A 23,152-nucleotide genomic window follows, 5' to 3' on the forward strand; every position below is an offset into this window, starting at 1 on the left:
GCTCTACATGCCTGTATGTTGCATTGAGCCAGGCAGGGTGGGGTGGGGTGAGGAAGATTTACCTGTACCATGGGAAGGAACAGAATCAGATATCGCTTATCAAATGTTGTTAAAAGATGAAATCCAGGAAGATCCATCCAAAGCCTTGAAAATGCCACTGTTGATTTCCTTAGCAAACACCCTCTATTCTCAGAATTTAAAATCAGTGCTTAAACAAACTACGACGTTGGGAAAAATACCCCCGCGCCCAACAGCCATTCATGGGAAAATGTGTAAAATGCTAACAGGTGAAGGCCAAAGAGGTCCCAAGATGATTGCCTCTGTTGCCATGGAAACAGTTTGATTCCTTCAGGGATTTGCTTGGAGCCTGTGGCTGGCAGAGTGGGTGGAATGCTGAATTTTACACTTTGACGCCTCTCAGGGCCAGTGAGTCACAAGATGACTTGGCTTTGAGCTAATCCCAGCCACCTGCCACTGTTAAAAAAGTCCTGTGTTTCCTGAAAGGATGAAGGTCTTGACCAGTCTCCAGGCATGGTGGCGATGTGCTCTCTCACTGCGTCTCGTTAGCATACACTACGTTTTTGATTAATGTCGGTGGATACAGTCCCCTGCAGGTTCTGTGCACTCAAGGGTTGATTCCTCAAGCTACACAGATCTGTCTGATGGTGACACAACCCATCTAGCATGAGAGGATGCTGCCGAGATTGGGAGGGTCTGTCACTCCACCAGCTAGACAGGAGGCCCCTGACAGTACTGGACGAGGCCCAAATGGCACCGTTCCTGAGGGAGAGAAGAGTGGCCCCAATTGCTGGGACAACAGTGCTATTTAAAGAATAGGGGTGAGATAACATAGGAAGCCAGGACCCATTAGTATGGCCAGGGCTGCCCAGAAGATTCAGGAGGCTTGGGGTCTTCGGCGGCGGGGGTCCTTCCGCTCTGGATCTTCGGGGCGGAAGGACCCCCCGCCGCCGAATTGCCGCCGAAGACCCAGAGCAGAAGAAGCGGCGGCGGGTCTTCGGTGGGTCCTTCACTCCGGGTGTGTTCGGCAGCATTGAAGGACGTGCTGCCGAAGTGCCGCCAAAAACTCTCGTAGGGGCCCCTGAGGGGCCTGGGGCAAATTGCCCCACTTGCCCCCACCTCTGGGTGACCGTGAGTATAGCTACGACGAACACACAAAACCCAAGCCAGACCCCTCAGTCCCTGGATGTGAAACACCCTAGTAGCCCTATCACAGAAAAGTCCCCCATTGCCAAATGGCCTAAATTAATTGGCTATGCATCTGTGGCCTGAGATTCGGCCATCACCAAGGGAACAGCTGTCCTCACTGCAGAGTTTCCTTTCGGCTGCAAAAGGCCTACAGTCCCCATTATTCCAGCCACCAGTGTGGTGCAAGCTCCTCCCAGAAACCTCTCCCCACAGCAGTGCTGGCCATGCGTCAGTCAAGCATCCTGGCACAAGGGGAGATCATAGAATCATAGAATCATAGAATATCAGGGTTGGAAGGGACCCCAGAAGGTCATCTAGTCCAACCCCCTGCTCGAAGCAGGACCAATTCCCAGTTAAATCATCCCAGCCAGGGCTTTGTCAAGCCTGACCTTAAAAACCTCTAAGGAAGGAGATTCCACCACCTCCCTAGGTAACGCATTCCAGTGTTTCACCACCCTCTTAGTGAAAAAGTTTTTCCTAATATCTAATCTAAACCTCCCCCACTGCAACTTGAGACCATTACTCCTCGTTCTGTCATCTGCTACCATTGAGAACAGTCTAGAGCCATCCTCTTTGGAACCCCCTTTCAGGTAGTTGAAAGCAGCTATCAAATCCCCCCTCATTCTTCTCTTCTGCAGGCTAAACAATCCCAGCTCCCTCAGCCTCTCCTCATAAGTCATGTGTTCTAGACCCCTAATCATTTTTGTTGCCCTTTGCTGGACTCTCTCCAATTTATCCACATCCTTCTTGTAGTCTGGGGCCCAAAACTGGACACAGTACTCCAGATGAGGCCTCACCAATGTCGAATAGAGGGGAACGATCACGTCCCTCGACCTGCTCGCTATGCCCCTACTTATACATCCCAAAATGCCATTGGCCTTCTTGGCAACAAGGGCACACTGCTGACTCATATCCAGCTTCTCGTCCACTGTCACCCCTAGGTCCTTTTCCGCAGAACTGCTGCCTAGCCATTCGGTCCCTAGTCTGTAGCGGTGCATTGGATTCTTCCGTCCTAAGTGCAGGACCCTGCACTTATCCTTATTGAACCTCATCAGATTTCTTTTGGCCCAATCCACCAATTTGTCTAGGTCCTTCTGTATCCTATCCCTCCCCTCCAGCGTATCTACCACTCCTCCCAGTTTAGTATCATCCGCAAATTTGCTGAGAGTGCAATCCACACCATTCTCCAGATCATTTATGAAGATATTGAACAAAACCGGCCCCAGGACCGACCCTTGGGGCACTCCACTTGATACCGGCTGCCAACTAGACATGGAGCCATTGATCACTACCCGTTGAGCCCGACAATCTAGCCAGCTTTCTACCCACTTTATAGTGCATTCATCCGGCCCATACTTCCTTAACTTGCTGACAAGAATACTGTGGGAGACCGTGTCAAAAGCTTTGCTAAAGTCAAGAAACAATACATCCACTGCTTTCCCTTCATCCACAGAACGAGTAATCTCATCATAAAAGGCGATTAGATTAGTCAGGCATGACCTTCCCTTGGTGAATCCATGCTGGCTGTTCCTGATCACTTTCCTCTCATGCAAGTGCATCAGGATTGATTCTTTGAGGACCTGCTCCATGATTTTTCCAGGGACTGAAGTGAGGCTGACTGGCCTGTAGTTCCCAGGATCCTCCTTCTTCCCTTTTTTAAAGATTGGCACTACATTAGCCTTTTTCCAGTCATCCGGGACTTCCCCGGTTCGCCACGAGTTTTCAAAGATAATGGCCAATGGCTCTGCAATCACAGCCGCCAATTCCTTCAGCACTCTCGGATGCAACTTGTCCGGCCCCATTACTCCTTGTCCTGTCCTCTTCTACCACTGAGAATAGTCTAGAACCATCCTCTCTGGAACCACCTCTCAGGTAGTTGAAAGCAGCTATCAAATCCCCCCTCATTCTTCTCTTCTGCAGACTAAACAATCCCAGTTCCCTCAGCCTCTCCTCATAACTCATGTGTTCCAGACCCCTAATCATTTTTGTTGCCCTTTGCTGGACTCTCTCCAATTTATCCACATCCTTCTTGTAGTCTGGGGCCCAAAACTGGACACAGTACTCCAGATGAGGCCTCACCAATGTCGAATAGAGGGGGACGATCACGTCCCTCGATCTGCTGGCAATGCCCCTACTTATATATCCCAAAATGCCATTGGCCTTCTTGGCAACAAGGGCACACTGCTGACTCATATCCAGCTTCTCGTTCACTATCACCCCTAGGTCCTTTTCCGCAGAACTGCTGCCTAGCCATTCGGTCCCTAGTCTGTAGCGGTGCATTGGGTTCTTCCGTCCTAAGTGCAGGACCCTGCACTTATCCTTATTGAACCTCATCAGATTTCTTTTGGCCCAATCCTCCAATTTGTCTAGGTCCCTCTGTATCCTATGTCAGAGATGTCAGAGTCCGGCTTGCAGGCTGCAGAGTCACTGCTGAAAGCTGGTCCTGAATGTTGTCTTTGACTAGGTCTTACCAGGCTGGAGCACAGGGGCTATTTTGGGATCATTTCCCTGTCCGGAGCACCTGAGTGAGGTAGGACTGTCTCTTCCACACCTCCTGGCCCAACTGCTCTTTCAGCAAGTTCATCTGGGGAGCATGGAGCCATTACACTACGGAGAGGCACAGTAACACTTCCCATGTACAGCCATGGGGCTGTACAGGGATTTGCTTTATAGGGCCAGGGCACCTCTCCAAGGGAATATTGAGGCAGAAAATAATACTCTCCCTGGACCTGCCCTGGGGGGGCGGGGTCTGATTCCTGTGGCCCTTCCCCTCTGGCACTGCATGGCAGGGGTGGGAGGCTCTGAGATCAGAATGGTGCCACTCAAGTGTACAGCTCCTCTTAGCACTAGACACTTCACCAGCCATAGTACCCCACTCTGCCCCACCAGCCCCAGTCTTGCCTGACGAGGCCTCTGCATGAGCTCATTCAAATCTGGTGCCCATGTGGTGCCCTCAGCAGCAGCCAGGGCATGGCCTTCCCCATGGCTCCTTTTAAGGACGTTACAGTGGTGTGCCTGATCCCCGTACCTGATCCTCTAAGTCCTTGACACACTGCTTGTGGGCTCTCTCCCTCGACTCCAGGGACCGTTCAGCCTGGAGCTGGGTGCTGTGCAGCCTCTCCGTCTCCAGCTCTAACTGGTGCCGTGACGTCAGCTCCATCAGACACTGGGCATGTGCCCGCTCCATCTCTGTGATCTGGGCCTAGCACAGGAACATAGGGCAGGGCATCAGCCAAATCCCACTGGAACCATGTACTGGGCCATCAGGCAGTGCAGAACAAGGGCCTTGGCCCAGATGCTCCTTGTCTTTAGCCTTCCCTCGGGTCATTTCCACAGGGCAGTGCTGAGCTAGCACCATCCGTTTCCAACAGCCATGTTGGGCTCTGTGAGACCACACATGGGTACCAAAGAGCCATTTCCCCCTTTAGTGACTCTGCTCCGTTCACATGATGCCTGACCCTTAGCTCCCCTGTGCTGGCTGCAGACAGGTCCCTGCCCTCTCTCGAAGGCCCCCTTGCAGGGCGTGGGCCAGCAAGTGGACACCTTCTCCCCAGGCTCCTTCACAGCTGCTGCCTCAGGCCTGGACCCTCTCAAAGAAGTGAGTGTCTGGGCTTCAGTGCATGGTGTCCTGCCTCCCTGTCTCTGGATCCCCTCACTTCTCAGAGAGACTGAGTCCAAACAGCACCGTGTCCCACCAGAGCTGCTCTCTGGGGAACTCCACATGGGGGGCAGCAGGCTGGGAGGTGAGGAGAGCTGGCCCTTGTCAGCGCCTCTACCTGCCCCCAGGCCACAAGACCCCATGCACCCTGTCTCTTAGTCAGCGGAGCCAGGACAGCGATCAGAGCCCCCTGCAAGAGCAGAGAGACTTGCCCTGCCCTAACAGGAACCAGAGGATCTCCTTATCCCACCAGGCCTGGAAACTGGGAGACCCCTTTCCTGAGCACCTGGCCTCCTCCTCCCGAGCCATGGAACTGGGGAGGACGAAGTTTCCTGGGCTGAGCCTCTTCCCAGCAGGCACCTTCCAAGTCCCTGGCCACAGATGATGCCATGGGCTATGGCTTCCTTTGGCTGGGACTCTAGGCATCCTTTGAACTCTGCTGAGCTCCTGTTTGCTCCTACCTGTCCCCTGCCTGTCCCGCTTCCCCCTGCCCATGCCCCGTGTGCTCCTCTCCCTCCCTTTTCCTACTCCCATGAGCCTTCATCTCATCTCCTCACCCCAGAGCAGAGTAACCCTCTAAGGCACCCCCATTTCCTGTGACAAACCACCGTTACCAGTGGACTTGCAGCTGCTCGTTCTGCCTCAGGGTGTCCTCCACCTCCTGGTGCAGACTGCTCAGTGACAGGTCCAGCTGCTTCTTCTCTGTACTGAGCTTCATGGCATTGTTTTCTTTCTTGATCGTCTCCCATTCTGCCTGTAAGGACAAGTCGCAAGGCAGGGACCTTCACCTCCCCTCTGGCACACACATGGCTCAGCAGTTCCCAGTGGGCTGGGATTTTCAAGGTCTTGGGATGATTTTCAAAAGAGCCCCACTGCCTGGCCCTACCAGCTGGCACACATAGCTGGCTTTGGCTGCCTGGAGCTGGCATGCTCCTTGAAACCAGGGTACCTTCTGGAGTGTCTGCTTGCTGAGTTCATCATTACAGCAACACCTAGAGACTGCAGCCAAGCTCAGGGCCCCACGGTGCGAGGTTCTGCACATACACATAGTCAGAGACAGTCCCTGCCTTTCAGAGCTTCCAATCTAAACAGATAACACAGAGAAAATGTGGGAGTAGAAACTGAGGCACAGAGAGGGAAAGTGACTTGTCCAAGGTCACTAGTAGATGCAGGGCTAGCACCCAGATCCCCTGCCTCCCAGTCTAGTGCCCTTTCCACTGGACCACCCTAATACCTATGAGAGCAGCTACATCAAGATGTGGAACTGAGACAGAGGACTTCTCTATCTTCCAGGATTCTGTGTTGTGGGTGAGGGCAGTGTGAGGCAGGCCTCCTTCAACAGAGGGCAGAGTGACAGCAGAGGAATCTCGGGAGGGAAACAAGGGAGTCACTGGAGGAAGCAGTCTGAGGGGGAGCTGGAGGGTAGTTCCAGAAGTGAGGGAGCAGGCATGTCAAAGGCTGTGTGTAGACTGAGAAGGACAGGAGGGTGGTGAAGCACAGGAATGGGTTACCTAGGGAGGTGGTGGAATCTCCATCCTTAGAGGTTTTTAAGTTTGACTAGATGACCTCCTGAGGTCTCTTCCAACCCTAATCTTCTATGATTCTATGACTGAGATGCAGAGGAGACCTTGAGACCTGGCCAAGAAGAAGCTGGGGAAACCCTGGGGAGGGAAAAGCCAGTGGAGTGGAAAGGGCAGAGCCCAGCCTGTGGGCAGAGACAGCACATCTGAGGTGTTTGGAGGGAAAGGCGGGTGGGATCAGGAGAGAGGCAGAGTCAGGGGAATACCCCCAGAGGTAGGGAAGGACTCAGGATGATGGGATGGGGGGGGAAGCAGTGGGATGAGGTTGATCGTGGGGAAGGCTGAGGGTTTGCAACTGAAATGGGGACACCACGCTGGTCACTATTCAGTGGAAGAAAGAGCTGTCAGGGACTGGCCTTACAGCCCAGAGCTCTGGACACAAATCAACTTCTTGGAAGTTTGTTGAGGTCTGAGTGGCCCTTGGGCAGGCGAGACCAGCGCCGCATTAGCCAGGACAGTGCAGTGAATGCCTCTCCTCCAGCAGCACTTTCAGTATCTGTGCACACAGTGCATGAAGGCTGGCCAGGAAGGACCGCGCTGCAGCATTGAGTCCTGAAGGGCACAACCATCTTCAGGGCAGCATCTGGAGACTGGGCGTGGCATGGTGGTGCAAGAAGGGCTGTGTCTAGAACCTCGTGCAGCAAGAAGGCCCCCAAAGGCCCAGCGCTTGGGCGATGGTCTGCGTGGAGCCTGCTGGCTGGGCAGGGGCCTTCGTTACCAGCAGTCCCTGCCCTGCATGAACAGATAAAAGCCTCCAAACAACCAAAGGAAGGCCTGTCCCTTTAAAAAGCAATGAGCATCTCCTGGAAGAAAATGTTAAAAGGAGAAGAGAAGAAAGCAAAATCCAAAATAAATAAACGGCCACATCCGGATTTCCCCTCCTGAGACGCTACTCGAGGGTTTTATGAGTTCGATATGAATTACCCTCCCTGGCCATTTACAGCTGATCTTCTGGAACTCATTAGCTGTCCTGTCCCGCCCCCCAGCCCAGGGGAAGAGATTGAGCACAGGGAATAAAGGGGCACCATGTAAAAGCGATTTCATGCTTGCTGAGACTCTCATACAGCCTATAATGTTGCTTTTCCACAACAGAAAAATATCACATTTCCTTTCATCCTAGTTTCTGCAGCTAGAAAATCCATTTAGATGCCTGATGGACAATCCCTATTCAGTCCAAGCTCAGCCAGCAAAGGCATACCTGGCTTTCCTGCCTCTCTGGCAGATCCAGAGCAGAACATTTCCTATCCTCTGCCTCTGGGAGCATGTGTTTTCGAGGATCCCAGTTCAGGCATTCCCTGCTAGCTAACACTAAGACATTAGACAACAAAACATACTTTTATATAGAATTCTTTATAGAGAGCCCCACCAAACCCTCTGCAGGGGGAACTGGATAGCTTAAAGGGTGAGTAATGGCCTCTAGTGCCTTGTACTTCTAGAATGATGGTTTGAACTCAACCTGGAACAGCTGTGATCTAGGGAGAGGTGAGAGAGTCCAGCCTCAACAAGGTAACTTATCCACATAATTCTCACCCTGGAACACAAAACTCTGCTAATGTTGCAGGTCAAGATGGCCCCAAATCCAGGTGTTTTCTATCCCAACAGCTGTCTAGTGACAATAGTCCTTCCTTCTCCAAGGGTGCAACCCAGCATTGAAGATGGCTGCTCTTGGAATGGCTTCCACAGCAAGAAATATTATTGCGTGATTGGATTGTTTTTCCTTTCCTTGCTGATATTTCTTGAGATTTCAAATGCAAACCCCAGGGAGTTTGATCATTATAACAACTTCTTTAGCACTGAAAGGGCCCAACTAGGACATGCAGGGAACAGCTACAGCAGTGAAAAGGAGCAAGCAAGGACAATGAAGCTGGTTGCTGAAGTCATGCGTGCTGCCCACTAACACGTCTGCACATGTACCTTTTTCCCTTCTCCATCCAAAGGCTGCTTGGCTCCACCTCTGGAGTGGGAACCAGGAGTGACAATTCAACAGAATGCATGCAAATGTTCAAAAGGAGCCCATTGCTGGATTGCAACATTAGGATACACTTGCAGAGTTACTGGACTGGATTGATGATTCCTTCTTCCCTAGGAATCTTACTGCTTGGATTTGATCATTTATGACAAATGAAGTTTAATTTAAAATGTCTGAAATGATCTTTGAGGAGGATTTTACTTCTCCCTTATTTTCATTTCTTGTGTACTGTTTTGTATAATCACCCTGCAGCAGAGTGCAAGCCTTCCCTGGAGATCAACTGGCAATCCCAGGGAAGGACTGCACTGTGATGCAGGCACGCACTGGCAATAAACAAGATATGAAAAAGGCACCAGCTCTCACCATCTTGCTTTTCTTCCTCTACAGCTTCATTTATGCTCCTTCTAGCACTCTCAGGAGTGTATTGTAGTCACTCACACAGATCCTAGCCAATTAACTATGGAAGGGGTACAGCTCAGTGGGGCAGAAGGGTTTTGTGGTTAACACACTGACTTTAGCCTCAGGAATACTGGGTTTGAATCCCAGTTCTGCTATGTGAGATCTGGAGCAAGTCACCTAATCTGTCTTTGTGCCTCAGTTCTCATGGGGATAATGTACCTTCCTTTCTCCCACTCTTTGAGTATTTCAATTGTACACTCTTTAGTGCAGCAATTGTCCTTTACAATGGATGAGTACAGCACCCAGTATGATGGAGTGCCAATCTCCTTTGGGACAGAAGGGAACTACTGCAATAATGAGCTGTGAACAGAGGACTAATAGTCTTTTAGCCAGCATTGGCACTTGTATCATGAAGTGTTGTGTATCTTGACTTTCCTGCACATTATTTCTGAGTTTGCATAAGGGGAACTGGAATGTAGTCATGATAAAGAGTGGAAGATACAGTATTCATCACATTCTCCTCTTCTCCCTTTCAGTGATAATGAAGAACAACTTGATTAGTTCAGTATGGACCTCTGAAATAGATCTCTATCCGACAGTATCACCAGAATTGTATTGGACACTCCCTGGAGCCGGGAAATGCCTTGTGACTTTTGGCTCAGAGCGGGATGTTTAAACGACTGTTCTGGAACTTTGTTTTCACACTGTCCCTTTGTGACGCTCTATACCTCGGGGGAACACCCTACACCCCCATGTTCATCTTTATAAAATGATTGTGTGGTATCCAATGCAAAGTTTGTCATGTTGGGTGTCTTTGGAAGGCTCATAATGCACTGAGCATGGTTGTTATAGTAATTGTTACAGTAATGTTATAGTAAGATTATAGGTTGTAATTTCATGTATATAGTTATGAGGCTGAAAATGTATCCTCATGGTTTAAAGAAAGCCCATGCAAAAACTCTCCAAGAACTGAGAGGCAGTTCACACCTCACCAGGGCATAGATGGGACAAACCCAGCCCAGCCTCACAGGAACAATGGACACTGGCTTAGGCAGCAACAAAAGAATCTGTCAGACCGTCGAGGGAGTCACCCCCTTCCTTTGGGACTGCGATGAGGTAATGCTCACCTGACTCTGAAGGGGAGGAGTGGGGGCAAAGCCAAGAGGAAAGAAAGGACATGATAAAAGGGAGAGACATTTTGCCATGCTCCCTCTCTTCCACCTACATCTACAGACACCACCACCACCAAGCAACTGAACCACTGATCAAAGGGGAGAACCTGGCTGAAGAGCCAGTCTGTAGTGAGAAGCATCTAAGTTTGTAAGGACATTGAAAGTGTTAAGATCAGCTTAGAATGTGTTTTGCTTTTATTTCATTTGACCAAATCTGACTTATTATGCTTTGACTTATAATCACTTAAATCTACCTTCATAGTTAATAAATCTGTTTATTCTACCTGAAGCAGTGCATTTTGTTTGCAGTGTGTCAGAGACTCCCCTGGGGAGAACAAGCCTGGTACATATCAATTTCTTTGTTAAATTGACAAACTTATATAAACTTTCAGCGTCCAGTGGGCATAACTGGACACTGCAAGATGGAGGTTCCTAGGGTTGTTTCTGGGACCAGAGATATTGGCTAGTGTCATTTGCTTGCAAGTAGCTGGGAGCAGCTTACATGCCAGAGGCTATGCATGAACAGCCCAGGAGTGGGGGTCCTCACAGCAGGGTGGGGTAAGGCTGGCTCCCAGAGTCAAGGATTGGAGTGGCCTAGCAGATCACCGGTCCAGATAACACCAGAGGGGAGCGTCATACCCTTAGAATCCCGATGATGCACAAATGCAATGTATGCCGACAGGAATTCAGCAGATTCAGCAGCCCACTCCCACCCCACAATCTACAGCTGATTTTGCAAAAGGAAACCAAATGGGTGGCTCAATCCTCTGCAGAGCAGCACGCCCAAATCACAACTGCACACACACACGCCCATTTGCGAAGAAAACCAGAACAATGGTCTGACTACCTTGTATGAATTAAACTCCTTACTACAGTAAATGGAAAGCAGTGACACAGTTAGGGAAACAGCTGTTGGACACAGCCAGAAGTGAGTTCCTTTGGGTCAAATTCTGGACCTGACGCAAAGCCCAAGGAGCTGGACTGTATGTTGGGAAGGTGTGGTAGAAAGAAATCCTTCCCCACATCATGGAGATGATCCATGGTAGTTATCTCTGGCCTCCCCTTCTTCAGGAGGGAGAGCCTAGCAGATCTGCATCACTCTTTCCTTAGCCTCCCCCCTCCTTCCCATACACTGAGAGCTTCCATGGAGCTGTTCTGGGCCCCCATCCAGGGCTCTCCACATCGGCCCCACCCGACACAGTCACCTGATCTGTGAGATGGGAGCGGGGAGGAGAGCAGAGGGGGTGTGAATTGCTGACTCCTTCCACTTAATGCTCCTAGCAAAACCTTAATCCACACCCTGCAGGACATGCTTGTGTCCAGTCCATCAGGTACAGAGTTTATTTGCTAGAGCCATCCTGATCTTACTCAGAAGTCATCTACTACAGGACAGGCCCAAAAAGGAAAATAACAGAACACCACTGGCCATCACATACAGCCCCCCAGCTAAAACCTCTCCAGCACATTATCAATGATCTACAACCGATCCTGGAAAATGATCCCTCACTCTCACAGAGCTTGGGAGGCAGGCCAGTCCTCGCTTACAGACAGCCCTCCAACCTGAAGCAAATACTCACCAGCAACTACACACCACACCACAGAAACACTAACCCAGGAACCAATCGCTGTAGCAAACCTCATTGCCTACTCTGTCCCCATATCTACTCTAGCGACACCATCAGAGGACCCAGCCACATCAGCCACACCATCAAGGGCTCATTCACCTGCACATCTACTAATGTGATATATGCCATCATGTGCCAGCAATGCTCCTCTGCCTTGTACATTGGCCAAACTGGACTGTCCCTAAGTAAAATAATAAATGGACACAAATCGGACATCAGGAATGGTAACATATAAAAGGCAGTAGGAGAACACTTCAATCTTCCTGGACATTCTATAACAGATTTAAAAGTAGCTATATTTGAACAAAAAAACTTCAGAAACAGACTTCAAAGAGAAACTGCAGAACTAAAATTCATTTGCAAATTTAACACCATTAATTTGGGCTTGAATAGGGACTGGGAGTGGCTGGCTCATTACAAAAGCAGTTTTGCCTCTCCTGGAATTGACACCTCCTCATCAATTATTGAGAGTGGACTACATCCATCCTGATCGAATTCGCCCTGTCAACACTGGTTCTCCACTTGTGAGGTAACTCCCTTCTCTTCATGTGTCATTATATAATGCCTGCATCTGTAATTTTCACTCCATGCATCTGAAGAAGTATTTTTTTTACCCACAAAAGCTTATGCCCAAATAAATCTGTTAGTCTTTAAGGTGCCACCGGACTCCTTGTTGTTTTTGTGGATAGAGACTTACATGGCTATCCCCTGATACTTACTCTTATTAGTGACTTCTTCTCTTAAGAGACCACCCCAATGTCTCCCTACATGTACTGGGCCAACTCGGCTCTAAGTCACGCTCGCCTCAGTCAGAAGTAACTCCATGGATTTCAGTGAAGTGACACCAGAGCTCCATGAGTGCAACTGGGAATGTTGAGTATAGATCTGTTCCATCTTTATTACCAGATCTCCACTATTAAGTAACCAAGCCCTTGAGCAGTTGTTTCCAACAGGTATTTTATTGCCTGTTCTGTTCCTGTACAGCTCTATGGAAACCCTCAATAGAGAAAATGTTAAAAGAAACAGTTCCTCTTTTCTCACCAAGTCCCAGGCTCTGACACACCATGTTGGCTAATATCAAGGTATTCCTAAAGGGAAATTTTCCTCACCTGTTCATCTTCTTTCTTTGAGATCGTCTAAACCAGTGGTTATTGTTCCTCCCAACCAAATGTTTGGATTGGTACAGCAGATCAGAGAGAATTTCCCCCTCCTAATAAAGCCCCAGATCAGAACAGATCTGGGGCCTGATTTTTACTTACGTTATCCATGCGGTTGCAAGCAAAACACATGCTCCCTTGTGCATGTAGGTTGTGTGTGCACTAAACACAACTGCATGCGTCGGAGAGGTAGTAATGCCTATTTCGCACATGTAGTTACCAACTCTGCATACCCTTTTGGGGTGGCAAAGCATTTTTACGATTCCAACTGTGCATTGAACATTGGCTCCTACGCTTTCCTTACACAGTGTTAATGCTACTGCTTGTCGATTCGTAAGATGCTCCAAATGAGGCACTGGCTGCCACATTAAACAAAGATATGGATGTCCCCGATGGAGAGGCTAACATCAGGATAGTCGCCCCTTTCAGGCTGTCACTAACCTCTGAACAGGAGCTCCCACTGCTTCCTGTGGCATCTGTGGGGTCAGTTGCATCATTCTGCCAGGCAGCTCTCAGTTTCTGTTAAGGCCCAGTTTATTTGAACAGACCCTGGAATCACAGGGTCATTGGAGCAGGGGTAGCAATGCCAAGGAAACATTCACTTCCAGAGCAGGACAATCTGTTCTGCCTCTCCCTGGGGAGAAGCTTTAAACTCTGGCTTCATGGGGACACTCACAGGGGAACCCATGGGGCCAAGCTGGCTGCACTGTCCAAGCAGAATGGAGTGGGAAGCAAGGCTGCCCTGGGGGTTAGTTCAGCCAATGCCCAATTTGTGAGGCCCTCCTGGATTCCTTGAGGGTTCTTGATGCTGGAAAAGGGAGACAGCTTCTCTGTAGGCAACGAGAATGTTCAGCACCAGGTTTCAGAGTAACAGCCATGTTAGTCTGTATTCGCAAAAAGAAAAGGAGTACTTGTGGCACCTTAGAGACTAACCAATTTATTTGAGCATGAGCTTTCGTGAGCTACAGCTGAAGCTCACGAAAGCTCATGCTCAAATAAATTGGTTAGTCTCTAAGGTGCCACAAGTACTCCTTTTCTTTCAGCACCAGGATCTCTCAGTCCTGGGCTTCCCTACTTTGCCTCACCAACAAGAGCATGAACCTGCTGCTGGAAAACCACCCGTCGCTGAGTTAGATGGGGTGGAGTCAGACTCATGGCCAAGTTTTTGGTTTGCTGAAGGGTCTTTGCATCACTAGGGGAAACACATTCTTAGAGGTCCTGGGGTTATGTAGGGGCCGCTGTAGCACCACTAAGCCACCTCCTTGCATGAGAGGCATGGCTAGGGATGAGGGGCATGGCTCCTGCTGATCCCTGGACAGCACAGTGCTCCCTACTGGCTGCTGTTAGCCAGTGTAGTTCACAGAAGTCCAGGCTGGAACAGTTTTGAACAGCCTCTGATCCCTTTTGTTTGGAGTTGTCAATATAACATCAGCACCCAGACTGTGCCCAGCTTTGGCAAATCACAGTGAGCTCATGGGCTGCTCTGACTTTACATCAACTAGAGCCCTTTGCAGCCATCCTCACCTTTCATACCTTGACTGTGCAGATCAAGGCAGAGTGTTGCATTCTGAGACCTGCAGTGCCAGATCCCCAGGTGATGTAAATGGGTGTAGCTCCATTGGGGTCAATGGGTCAGATTCCTAGCTGGCATAAATGGGCATAGCTCTGCTGATGACAATGAGACAGATCCGCAGAGGGTGTCAATCAGCATAGCATCCCTGAAGTCAGTGAAGATTGACATTCATGGAGGCTCTGGCTGGAAGTCTCTGTGAGCTGCCCTGGTGTGTCTGAGAGGAGAGTAGCTGCAGGGCCCAGGCTGTGTTTGCTCTGCAGCGGCTCATCACAATCACTTGACAGTGGCAGGTTTCCCCACCCCATGCCCTGCCTGTCCTTCCTCCTCCTGTGAGGGAAGGTGTTTCCCTTTGCAAGGCATAGTGCCTTCCTTCTCCAAGGCTCCCAGTCAAAGTCCAGTGCTTCACACTCCCTGGCCCAGCTTCTCCTGGTGGAGCACTGCAAACAGCTGGCCTACTGGAGGATCACCCCAGGGTGGGCATCCTTAGGTGGTGCAGAATTGACAAAATGTCTCTATGCCAGCCCACCTCCCTGTGGCCAGCACTGGAGATGGTGCCAGGGCATCCTTGCACCCCAGTGGTCCACAGCTGTTGCTTAGGCCCCTTCAGACTATTGGCAGCTGGTGCAGGTTAAAGCAGCCCTCACAGGGACCATCCCAATGCACAGCCAGCCCAGGGTCAGGGGGTGTGCAAAGGTGATGCAGTCCACTCGAGTTATGCCATGTGAATCTCATCTGCAGCTGAGGAGCTGGGCTGTATGGATATAAATATCGATAGTGTGTAGCCATTTCTGAGGTGAAGGAAACGGCCGATCAGCAGACAAGCATGCTGTGCAGCACTGGATGAAAGGGAAAATTTGGCCCTATGGCAAACCCATCCTCTTATGGAAAGAGCCATGAGATGACGTCTCACAGCACACAGCCGATGCTCATAGCACACAGGTAAGGACCTGTGATTGCCTCCATCTTTCAGACAGGCAAATTGAGACACAACACAAAGAGCTGCACACAGCTCTGTGTGCTGTGATCAAGTTCAGAAACCATCAAACTGGTTGGAAATGAAACAATAAAAACTATGAAACCATCAAAAAAGAGAGTTCTGAATGAAACAATGTGTGTGTGTGTTTGGGGCAAGCAGGGGAAAGGAATAGCAGCTGATTAAAGAGACAGATACTTTTAGACACCAATCTTTTTGGGTAGAGGGGTCAAAAGTCAATCTGAAACTACTTGTATTAAATTTAGAAGACGGCTTTAGCACATGGTTTGGATTTTGCTTCCCCCATCACTAAAGCTAATTAGGCCAATCCCAGAGAGCCCCTGCTGATACCGAACACATGCGTGACACAAATTATTCCTTCAAACTGGAATCAGCGCCTCAGAGTGGAACATTAGCTCCCTCTTTAAGCAGGAGAAGAAATCAGGTAGCCAAGAGGTGTGCACATGTATGTGTGTGCATGTGTGTGTGCTTATGCATTTGTGTTTGTGAGAGTTTTGGAGGAGACTACATTTGAATGAAGAGTTTTGAACTCGTTATCTGGACTACATTCAAAGAATGTGAGAGCAATAATCATGTACATAAATGCAAGTGGTGGGAAGTGACTGGATAGGGGCCAAGAAAACAAAGGTTACTGGAACACACAGCCAGCGATCTCTCTCTCCCACTCACAGGATTCTGCTTGGGCTTTTGTGTTCACATGGTTATTTCTATTCCATGTTATGTGACTGTGGGAATGCAGAGAGTCTGACTCTCCTCTCTCTCACAGCAGTCTGTCTCCACTGATTTCAATCGGCAGAGGTGGAAGGGAAAGCTCACATCTATACTACACTATGGCTCTGATTCAGGAAAGTGCTTAAGCATGTGCTTGACTTCAGTGGGATTTGAGCACATGCTTAATGTTAAGTAGTGCTTTGCTGAATTGAGATGCTTTCCTGATGCGGGGTCTATATGCATGAATATACATTGTCAGAGGCAAATGTGTGTGTATGTCTGTAATATCTCTACCTACCAATCTAGAGATATGATTGTGCACACAAACAGACATGACATGATCCAAGGCAAGTGTGTGTATGTATATGATCAGTGGGGTCCATTGGCACAGCTTTTTTGACTAACAAAGCCAGGCTGATTTACACCAGCTGAGGATCTGCTCCCATGTCTGTACGCTGGTGAACACGCACATCTGCACACAAATCAGAACGAAGAAGACAACCCTTTCTCCTTGCACTCCACCTTGTATTCTCACTCAGACTCTTTGCAGATCAGAAGGGTTGGATTTCTCCCTCCCTTTGCACTAGTGGACATGATGATGCAAAGGGCAGGAGAATGCAGAATGAAGCCTGCTCTCTGGATGTATATGCTGGTAAATGCACCACTGGCAGGTTCTCATCACTTGTTTTACTGACCATTTATACTCCAGTAGTGCCCAGAGGTCCTGGCCAAGCTCAGGGCCTCGTGTGCTGTGTAGACAAATGATGAGGAATACCCCAGGGGACAGGAGTGAATGATGCAGATGATGGGGAAAGCCAGGGTTTGGGGCTGGAGGAAGCAACTTTGCAGATGGAGAGAGGAGCCCAGGAGTCCAGTCTGGAAGGGAGGGAATCAACAAGTGAGTCAGAAAAAGGAAGGGGCTCTGGAGCAGGGGACTGAGAGCAGTAGAAAGGTCATGGACATGGATGGGATGCAGCTCATAACAACGCCGGGTGAAGGGGTGGGTGCTGGGGGCACCAGAGCAATGAGGCAGTGGTTGAAGAGAGGGGCCATGGAAGGTGCAAGGTCAGAGATGGAGCAATACTACAGGGAGAGCAAGGTGGAGCAAGTAGCCCTTTAGCTGAGCAAGGGCTCGAGGAGGCGGGGGGTTAGCGAGTGGGAGGGGACACCAGAGTGGAAGCTGGAGTCACTGAGGACAAGGTCAGGGATTCAGAAGAGAGCCAGGACTCCAGGTCTAAGAGGAAGGTACTTTGGGAGGGTCTGGTGCATGGTAGCTGGCAGATGGGGGATGAGAGAAGAACTGAACAGTGTTGTACTACTGGGGAGGAGGAAGGTGGGGAGCAGCAGGAGGGGGAGGGGTGGAGCTTTTGACCCACCTGCCTCCTACAGACCTTCACTGACTTTGCTGCTTGTATTTCTTTTCATAGATCCCTATGAATGGGCCAGATCCCCAGATGAGGTCAATCAGCTGAGCTCCACTGACCTCTTTGGGGGTCTCACTGATTTCTCCACTGAGGATCCAACCCTGGACATTGCTAGTATCATGCAGGCTGTGCACGAGTGTCTGCAGATGGAATACACAGCTCCAGGCCTGAGACAGGTTGTGCCTGTTTGCATTCTTGTGCGTCATTGCATGTGTCCAATTTAACATCCGTTGGTGTCTTCACAACTTTCCCTACAGTACCTTGCTGAGGGTCTTCTTCAGGGCAGAATTGTCCTGCTTCAGCTCAAAGACTGATTGCTCCAGCTCCTTGTTCTCCCCTTCTAGGTGGGCTACAGTTCTCTGCAGTGTCAGCAGTCTCTCCTGGAGAATGTTGTTCTCATCCTGCATGTTGTGCAGCGATGCTATAGCCTCCTGCTCACTCTGCTGCTGACGATGGACTATCTGTGACATACCCAAGAGATGGACTGTAAGGTTTTGGGGCCAGATCCCCAGCTGGGGTAACACTGCTGCATCAGGTTGGGGAAGGTGGGGGCTTTAAGGAATTCTTATGCCTAGTGAGAGTTCAAATCCAGGCACCAGCTGAACAGAGCAGTTGCATTTCAGAGTTAATAACAGTGTGATGCCTGTACCTCTGTGCTCTACTCTTACAGGAAGCAACTACAAGAGTCAGACTCCTTAGAATAGTGACATGTAGGCCTATGATTTACAGACAACATTTTCAATGTCATGTGCCTAAAGCTAGGCACCAAAAGCCATAAGTAGGCACCTAAATTAATGGAATGATTGCTATGGGAGCTAGGCCCACGGGAAATGGGCTGGGTGCCTAGGTCTGAAAAAAGTTGGCCTACTCTTTTTTGGAGCAGATATCTTCTATCTGTAAAATTGCCCCTGGCACCTGGCAATACTGGAACCCGACATTCACCAGGCCAGCCTCTTGGTAATGATAGCATCTATGGTCCAAGCGGTGAGTGTTTCATCACATGTCAGGTCTGGTGAATATAGGCTTATTGGGACATTCAAAATGGTTAAAGAGTTAAGGTTAAAGATACAGGGCCAGCTCTTGGCTGATGCAAAGCAGTGTGGCTCCATTGAGTTGTGCAGCATACACAGTTGTATTTCACTGTTCCAAGTAACATGGCAAAATGGCTATTGGTAGGCTACAAACTTCACAGCAGACTGCTGTACTACATGTCACATGCGAAGGGACACCCTGTCATGAAATGGATCATGCGGCACAGGAGAACGAGATGCCGCCCAACCTGTCTCCAGGCTCATTTTGTCACCTCAGTTTGGGAGGTGATGCATTTTCACACACTATTAGGCTGAGGAGGCCAACCCTTCTTTGGGATTGGTGCTGTGCAGATTGAGGCTGGTGTAAAGTGATGCAGCCACAGGAGGAAAAAATGGTTACTCACCTCTCGTAACTGTTGTTCTTTGAGATGTGTTCCTCAAATCCATTCCAATTAGGTGTATGCACGCTACGTGCACAGTTGTCGGAAAGTTTTCCCCCGAGCAGCACCCGTCAGGTTGGCTGTGGAGCTCCCTGGAGTGGTGCCTTCATGGCGCTCAATATATGATGACACTGCCGACCCGGTGCCTCCTCAGTTCCTTCTTGCTGGCTACTCCAATAGAGGGGAAGGCCGGCGGGTTTGGAATGAATATGAGGAACACATCTCGAAGAACAACAGTTACGAGAGGTGAGTAACCGTTTTTTCTTCTTCGAGTGATTGCTCATAACCATTCCAATTAGGTGACTCCCAAGCCGTACCCAGGCGGTGGGGTCGGAGTTAAGGAAACGCTGATTGTAGAACCGCTCTACTGAAAGCTGCATCGTCTCTGGCGTGCCGGACGATGGTGCAGTGAGAAGTGAAGGTATGCATCGAGGACCAAGTCGCTGCCCTGCAGATTTCTTGGATCGGGACCTGGGCCAGGAATGCAGCTGATGAGGCCTGGGTCCTAGTGGAGTGTGCTGTGAGAGCTGGGATTGGCACTCAGGCCAGTCCATAGCACGTGCGGATGCAGGACAAGATCGAGGAGGATGTTCTTTGAGATGAGACTGGGAGTCCTTTCATCTGGTCTGCCACCGCTATGAACAGCTAGCTTGATTTTCTGAATGGCTTAGAGCACTCGATGTAGAAAGCTAGTGCTCTTCCAACATCAAGGGAGTGTAGCTGCTGCTCCCAGGTACTGGCATGAGGCTTAGGGTAAAAGACAGGCAGAAAAATGTCCTGGCTGGTGTAGAAGTGCGATACTACCTTGGGAAGGAAGGCCGGGTGTGGCCTGAGTTGCACCTTATCCTTGTGGAAAACCATGTAAGGCGGTTCAGAGGTGAGGGCCTTTAGCTCAGACACCCTCCTCGCAGACGTAATGGAAACCAGGAAAACTACCTTCCAAGACAGATACAGGAGAGAGCACATCACCCATGGTTCGAATGGGGGCCCCATGAGCCTGGAGAGGACCAGGTTAAGGTCCCATGCAGGGACAGGCTGCCTGATCTGAGGATGTAGGTGCTCCAAACCTTTGAGGAAGTGACGAACCATATGGTTGGCGAAGACAGATCGACCAGATGCTCCTGGGTGGAAGGCCGAGATAGCAGCGAGGTGTACCCTTATGGAAGATGCCGCCAGGCCTTGCTGTTTCAGATGTAGGAGGTACTCTAAGATGAGGAGTACCGGTACCTGGAGGGGGTGTGTGCGACGCTGGTCACACCAACACAAGAATCTTTTCCACTTTGCCAGATACGTGGCTCTAGTGGAGGGCTTCCTGCTGCCAAGGACCTTCCTTACTCGTTCTGAGCACAGAAGTTCCATGGGGTTCAGCAATGAAGCTTCCAAGCCATGAGGTGGAGGGATCGTAGGTCGGGGTGACAGAGGTGACCATGGTCCTGAGTAAGTCGGGGAGGAGATGTAACATGACTGGTGTGTCCACTGACAGCTCCAGTAGCGTGGTGTACCAGTGCTGGCGAGCCCACACTGGAGCTATCAGAATTACCTTTGCCCCTCCCTGCGGACCTTGAGCAGGACTTTGTGCATAAGAGGGAATGAGGGAAAGGCATAGAGCAGGCAACCTCTCCAGGATAGCAGAAATGCGTCTGTGAGGGAGCCTGGGCTGCAACCCTGGAAGGAGCAAAACATTGGGCACTTCCTGTTGTGTCGAGTGGCAAACAGGTCAACCTGGGGAAACCCCCATCTTTAGAAGACGAGGTGTATGACATCTAGTTGGATGGACCACTCGTGAGTGTGGAAGGACCTGCTGAGCCAGTCCGCCAGCATGTTCTGAACTCCAGGTAGAAAGGATGCTTCCAGGTGAATGGAGTGGGCTATGCAGAACTCCCACAGATGAAGGGCTTCCTGGCACAGGGGAGAGGAACGAGCTTCCCCTTGCTTGTTGATGTAAAACATGGTGGTGGTGTTGTCCATTAGAACTGCTATGCACTGGCCTTGCAGTCGGGCCTGGAAGGCCTGGCAAGCAAGGCACACCGCCCTCAGCTCCTTGACATTGATATGTAGGGAGAGCTTATCCTATGACCACAGGCCCTGTGTCTGGAGGTCCCCCTGATGCGCCCCCATCCCAGAGCTGATGTGTTCATAACCAGGGACAAGGAAGGTTGAGGGTTGTGGAAGGAGACTCCTCTGCACACCGCTAGGGGGTCAAGCCACCAGCGAAGGGACGTGAGGATCTGCCCTGGCACCTTGACCCCTGAATTCAAGCTGTCGCACCCCGGGCAGTAGACCAAGGCGAGCCATGCCTGCAACAGTCTGAGCCGCAGCCTAGCATGCCAGGTCACTTAAGTGGAAGAAGCCATGTGGCCGAGGAGACTCAGGCACCCCCTTGCTGTTGAGGTTGGGAATTGCTGGAGGCTTTTAATTATGTCCGTGATGGCTCAGAATCGGGACTCCGGTAGAAGTGCCCACGCCTGGACCAAGTCTAACGCTTCTCCAATGAATTCTATTCTCTGGGTCGGTTCCAGGGTCGACTTCCCCAAGTTGAGGAGGAGAACCAGTCACTCAAACATGACCTGACCAAACGGATTTGAGTCTGCACCTGCGCCCTGGTCCGGCCCCTGAGCAGCCAGTCATCGAGGAGGGGTATATCTGCACCTGCTGGTGATGGTGGAAAACAGCCACAATCAACATGCACTTGGTGAACATTCAGGGGGCTGTTGAGAGGCTGGATTGTAGGGCAGCAAATTGATAATGTTTGTGGTTGACCACAAAGCGCAGGAAGTGCCTGTGTGCTGGACGGATTGCTATATGGAAGTACGCATCCTTCATGTCGAGGGCAGCATACCAGTCTCCCAAATCCAGGAAGGGGATAATAGTGCCCAGGGAGACTATGCAGAACTTCAACTTTACCATGAATTCGTTGAGCCCACGCAGATCTAGGATGGGTCTGAGACCCCCTTTGGCCTTGGCGATTAGGAGGTATCGGGAGTAGAATCCCTTGCCCTTTAGCTCCTGAGGAACCTCCTCCACCACTCCCATGGCAAGGAGTGCCTGCACCTCCTGGAAAGGAGGTGGGAGGGAGGATAGGAGCAGAACTGGAGACAGTATTCTGCTTCCACCATGCGGAGGATCCAGCAGTCTGAGGTTATTTGGGATCAGGCATGGCAGAAGTGGGACAAACGATTCAAAAAGGGTGGGGAAGGATCTGGGAATGAGTCTGGTGCGCTGTCCTCCGGCATCCCTTTAAAAGGCTTGCTTGGAACCCGACGATGGTTTGTTTGGGCCCTGGCCTTGTCTGGAAGGGGGTTGGAAGGCTTCCTTCTGCCCTTCCTGCCCCTTTGTCTGTAAAAGTCCAGCCTCGGCCGAGGAGGGTAGGAATGCTGCTGCAGCTGTTGGGGCTTGAAATGCTTCCGTGGGTTGCTGGGGTGTGCATACCCAAGGATTTCAAAGTAACCCTTGAGTCTTTTAGGCTATGCAGCCGAGAGTCAGTCTGCTCCATAAACAGGACCGCCCCATCAAAAGGCAGGTCCTGCATTGTCTGCTGAACCTCGGGTGGTAGGCCCGAGGCTTGCAACCATAAGGTGTGCCTCATGGCAATACCTGAGGACAAGGTGCACGCTGCTGAGTCCGCAGAGTCCAGTAAGGCCTGTAAAGAGGTCCGTGCCACCGCCCTGCCCTCCTCTACTATGGCCCCAAACTCCTCCCTGGACTGAGTTGGCACAAGCTCCTGGAACTTGAGCATCGGGTTCCAGGAGTTGAAGTTATATCGGCTCAGAATTGCCGGCTGGTTGGCAATCCTGAGCTGGATCCCCCCGACCCCCGTAGAGTACACTTTACGCCCAAACAAGTCCAGGAACTTGGCCTCCTTGGACTTGGGTGCTGGGGCCTGCTGCCCCTGCCTCTCTTTCTCATTTACAGCCACAACCACCAATGAACAGGGCTGCGGGTGCGTAAAGAGGTATTCGTACCCCTTTGAGGGCACAAAGTACTTCCTCTCAATGCCCTTGGCTGTGGGAGGGATGGAGGCCAGAGTCTGCTAGATAGTCTTGGCATTGGCCTATATAATTTTGATGAGGGGCAGAGCCACCCTTGAAGGACCTTCTGGGGCTAAAATGTTGACCACTGGGTCTTCTGACTCCACCACCTCCTCAGCTTGCAGGCCCATGTTGAGTGCCACCCTGCACAGGAATTCCTGGTGGGTGCAGCTGTCTACAGGAGG

General features: G+C 50.5%; 1 protein-coding gene across 6 annotated transcripts in view; it reads right to left on the bottom strand.

The window, feature by feature from the left end:
* Positions 1–1,812: 1,812 nt before the first annotated feature.
* The window catches only part of CROCC2 (ciliary rootlet coiled-coil, rootletin family member 2), a 207,065-nt gene continuing 185,725 nt past the window's right edge, over positions 1,813–23,152 (bottom strand). For 5 of the 6 annotated variants that reach the window (XM_075132329.1, XM_075132330.1, XM_048864820.2 and 2 more), the window contains one exon: positions 13,782–17,929. In XM_075132329.1, the coding sequence (XP_074988430.1) occupies positions 17,720–17,929 (210 nt within the window). In that variant the 3' untranslated portion in view covers positions 13,782–17,719. Of the gene's footprint in view, positions 3,791–4,234; positions 4,409–5,486; positions 5,619–13,781; positions 17,930–23,152 lie in introns of those variants that run through there. The other variant, XM_048864821.2, reaches the window with a different exon arrangement.

Source organism: Caretta caretta, chromosome 9, assembly GCF_965140235.1.
Source record: "Caretta caretta isolate rCarCar2 chromosome 9, rCarCar1.hap1, whole genome shotgun sequence".
NCBI lineage: Eukaryota > Metazoa > Chordata > Testudines > Cheloniidae > Caretta > Caretta caretta.